Genomic DNA, 4,328 nt, shown 5'->3' with positions numbered 1-4,328 from the left:
TAAAATGGCCAATAATTGAAGAAACATTCAACAGGGGCCGGTGAAGTAATAGTAATAATAATAGTCTTTTATTGTCACAAGTATGAAGTTACTGTGACGAGCCCCTAGTCACCACATTCCAGCGCCTGTTCGGGTAAGCCGGTATGGGAATTGAACCCGCGCTGCTGGCCTTGTTCTGCATGAAAAGCCAGATGTCTGGCCCACTGAGCTAAACCGGCCCATACCATTTGCTGATTAAATGGGTGAGTAGAGTGTGCATGGGGTGTGGAAAGAGAATAAATGGGTGTGTAAAGTGTACACGGGGTGTGCAAAGAGATTAAATGAGTGTGTACAGTGTACATGGGGTGTGCAAAGAGAATAAATGGGTGTGTAAAGTGTACATGGGGTGTGCGAGGAGATTAAATGCAAGCAACACAAAGTCACACTGACAGCAAAAAGGCAGATAGCCAGAGAATCTATTTTTGCTCATTAAGGGTTCAATATTGGCCAGTACACTCGGTCGACCAGGCTAGATGGGATTGAGGTTCATAAGGAGGAGGTGTTAGCAATTTTGGAAAGTGTAATAATAGATAAGTCCCCTGGGCCAGACGGGATTTATCTATTTATCTAGGATTCTCTGGGAAGCCAGGGAGGAGATTGCAGAGCCTTTGTCCTTGATCTTTATGTCGTCTTTGTCGACAGGAATAGTGCTGGAAGACTGGAGGATAGCAAATGTTGTCCACTTGTTCAAGAAGGGGAGTAGAAACAACCCTGGTAATTATAGACCTGTGAGCCTTACTTCGGTTGTGGGTAAAATGTTGGAAAAGGTTATAAGAGATAGGGTTTATAATGATCTTGAAAAGAACAAGTTGATTTGCGATAGTCAACACGGTTTTGTGAAGGGTAGGTCATGCCTCACAAAACTTATTGAGTTTTTTGAGAAGGTGACCAAACAGGTGGATCAGGGTAAAGCTGTTGATGTGGTGTATATGGATTTCAGTAAGGCGTTTGATAAGGTTCCCCACGGTAGGCTATTGCAGAAAATAAGGAAGTATGGAATTGAAGGTGATTTAGCGGTTTGGATCAGTAATTGGCTAGCTGAAAGAAGACAGAGGGTGGTGGTTGATGGCAAATGTTCATCCTGGAGTTCAGTTACTAGTGGTGTACCGCAAGGATCTGTTTTGGGGCCACTGCTGTTTGTCATTTTTATAAATGACCTGGAAGAGGGTGTAGAAGGATGGGTTAGTAAATTTGCAGATGACACGAAGGTCGGTGGAGTTGTGGATAGTGCTGAAGGATGTTATAGGATACAGAGGGACATAGATAAGCTGCAGAGCTGGGCTGAGAGGTGGCAGATGGAGTTTAATGCGGAAAAGTGTGAGGTGGTTCACTTTGGAAGGAGTAACAGGAATGCAGAGTACTGGGCTAATGGCAAGATTCTTGGTAGTATAGATGAACAGAGGGATCTCGGCATCCAGGTACATAAATCCCTGAAAGTTGACACCCAGGTTAATAGGGCTGTTAAGAAGGCATATGGTGTGCTAGCCTTTATAAGCAGGGGGATTGAGTTTCGGAACCACAAGGTCATGCTGCAGCTGTACATATCTCTGGTGCGGCCGCACCTGGAGTACTGCGTGCAGTTCTGGTCACCACATTATAGGAAGGATGTGGAAGCTTTGGAAAGGCTCCAAGGTTGCTGTGAAATAAATTGTGATTTGCCAGTGCAGTAAGGCTCCGAGGTTGCTGTGAAATACATTGTGATTTGCCAGTGCAGTAAGGCTCCGAGGTTGCTGTGAAATACATTGTGATTTGCCAGTGCAGTAAGGCTCCGAGGTTGCTGTGAAATACATTGTGATTTGCCAGTGCAGTAAAGCTCCGAGGTTGCTGTGAAATACATTGTGATTTGCCAGTGCAGTTAGGCTCCGAGGTTGAACGTGTTCTTCCTGCTGCCCTGTTACCACACACGGTGCCCTGTGTATTTGGCACTGCCATTATCCTGTTCCACAGTGACTGACTCTTCAGAGAGAGAGGGGAAAGAACCAACTGGGAATAAACAATAACAACACGGTGAAAAGTCTGACCCAAGAGACAGAGGACGAGGACTGTTTATAAGCACAGCTTCCGATTGCAAAAGTGAAAAGATCCTTACAGGTTTTTTTTATTCGTTTATGGGATGTGGGCGTCGCTGTGCCAGCATTTATTACCTATCCCTGAGGGCATTTAACAGTCAACCACATTGCTGTGGGTCTGGACTCACATGTAGGCCAGATCGGGTAAGGACGGCAGATTTCCTTCCCTAAAGGACATTAGTGTGAAGCAGGTGCTTTTTTATGACAATTGACAATGTTTTCATGGTTACATTTTAGACTTTTGATTCCAGGTTTTTATTAATTCAAAGTCCACCATCTGCCATGGTGGGATTAGAACCCAGGTCTCCAGATCATTCCCCTGGGTCTCTGGATTACTTGTCCAGCGACAACACATCTACGCCACCGCCTTCCAAAGTTCAATGCCCATGACTTCCAAAAGGAAAATAGTTCCAGTGATATGAAGAAAGAATAGGGACAAAGGAGCTGCCATACGTGTGATGGGCCAAATGGCCTCCTTTTGTTTTCTGGTGGTCAGTGAGGGAGGAGGTAAGATCTGTAAAAGGTGAAAACTGAGCCAATGCTAAAAGACAAACACAAAATAGTGAATATCCTGAAGGATCGCTTCCTCCAATAATTCACAAGGCAAGACATGAGCAACATGTGATCTCAGGGATGACAAACTGAGGTAGACGCCCTGGTCGGGCGAGATGTGTTGAAGATGAATTAATTCCCAATGATTGATGCTTTCTTTAACAAAGGTCTGGTTTTTTTCAGGTCTCTGCTGTGCTGTTCATCGTTCTGCTTGCTGCCCTGGCAGAAACCATCTCTGCAGCAAAAGGGAGGTATAGCAAATCAAAGACGGGACATCCACGTTTGAGGAGAACCACAAAATACGTGCTGGAGCCGGAGAACATAAAACTGCTATTTCCCCCTGTGCCACACCATTGGAGAACCTTGAATGGTGCCTTCAATAATCGCTCCCTGTCCCCCTGGATTTACAAGTAAGTTCAACCTGTTTCCCTCAATCCTGTTCTGAAAATGCCACCTCCCCCATCAAAGCTGTTTACCCTCACTCTCATCCCTGCCTCTCATTGCTGCCTTACTGCTTCTTTCCATCTCACTGCTTCATAATGCTATACCTCTGAATGCCAATCGTTTGTTTTTATGGTTCCTTGATATCTGGGTGTTGCTGATCTCATTGTCTGTCAGTGTAGGATGTTGACCTTGCCATTCAGGATTAAACCATCAAGGTGCCGAATTAAGCCATGTTACTGCCATTTCCCCCCTGGGCGGCTCTGACCAGCAAACGAAGCAGAGAATTTGCCAATGCGCTGTTTTACTTATTCACCCTTTCCTTTCTCTTCTTTCAGGGTGGACTTTGACTCCAATCGCTACCCTGAAACCATCTTGAAAGCGGAATGCGTGAGTTCACACTGCCCGACCTGCAAAGGGTTACAAAATGCCAATCTCAACACGCGCCTTGTCCGACAGGAGATGATTGTTCTGAAGAGGATAAAGGAAACTGATCGCAAGGTCACCTTCCAAGCGGAAAAGATGATGGTTCCTGTCGCTTGTGTCTGTGTCCACCCGAATTACGTGTCTGTTTAAAGGGATTAGCGTAGCCCCGACCATTTTAAGCAAAGCCCAACTGAATATGCCCTTTCTTATTGTTAACCGCCAGTTCAGAGTGAGGAAAAAAAAACCCAAATCCAGAAAGTCATCAGTATTGTTTTGAGGCACTAGCTTGTCAACTCCCGCACCCCCCCCCCCCACCCCCCACACTCCCCCCCCCCCCCCCCACCACACACTCCCCCACCCACCCCCAGGTTAACAGGTTTTGACAGGAATAAAGCTCCTGATCCACTTGGCCCCTCAGGAGACTTACCCTCAGTCAGAGAGGTAAATGCTCCATAAACTCCAGTTGTTGGGATTCTGGTGTTTTCCAAATCTCTTTTCCCCGTACTGTAAGGAAACTCCCTGGAAATTTCATATCACAAAAAAATATTCAAACAATGTTAAATGCTCGGTGTATTAGGTTAACCCAGGCGGAGGCATGATGCTTTCTTCGCTCTCTCCACACCGAAATTATTGTGACAGATTGTCACTGTGGGGAATCAGTTCCCTCAGTCTGATATGACCTGCGTTAGGATCAGCTCTGGTGCCTTTCTCTGTCCCAGTGGGAAAGAGCTGGAGGCTGATCCAATATTCATACTGGGAGAAACATCTGTGCTCCTCCCCCCTCTGGAAATAATCCCTCCA

General features: G+C 45.9%; 1 protein-coding gene across 1 annotated transcript; it reads left to right on the top strand.

Moving 5' to 3' along the window:
* Positions 1-2,269: 2,269 nt before the first annotated feature.
* LOC119965665 (interleukin-17F-like) lies at positions 2,270-3,813 on the top strand (the record flags this gene model as incomplete). Its single annotated transcript, XM_038796457.1, has 3 exons — positions 2,270-2,299; positions 2,844-3,070; positions 3,440-3,813. Coding segments are annotated over 3 exons (495 nt in total), but the record flags the coding sequence as incomplete, so codon positions are not given.
* Positions 3,814-4,328: the final 515 nt, after the last annotated feature.

This window comes from Scyliorhinus canicula, chromosome 1 (assembly GCF_902713615.1).
Source record: "Scyliorhinus canicula chromosome 1, sScyCan1.1, whole genome shotgun sequence".
NCBI classification, from domain to species: Eukaryota; Metazoa; Chordata; class Chondrichthyes; order Carcharhiniformes; family Scyliorhinidae; genus Scyliorhinus; species Scyliorhinus canicula.
Note: the sequence above shows the minus strand (reverse complement) of the source record. Positions and strands in the feature narration are given on the sequence as shown.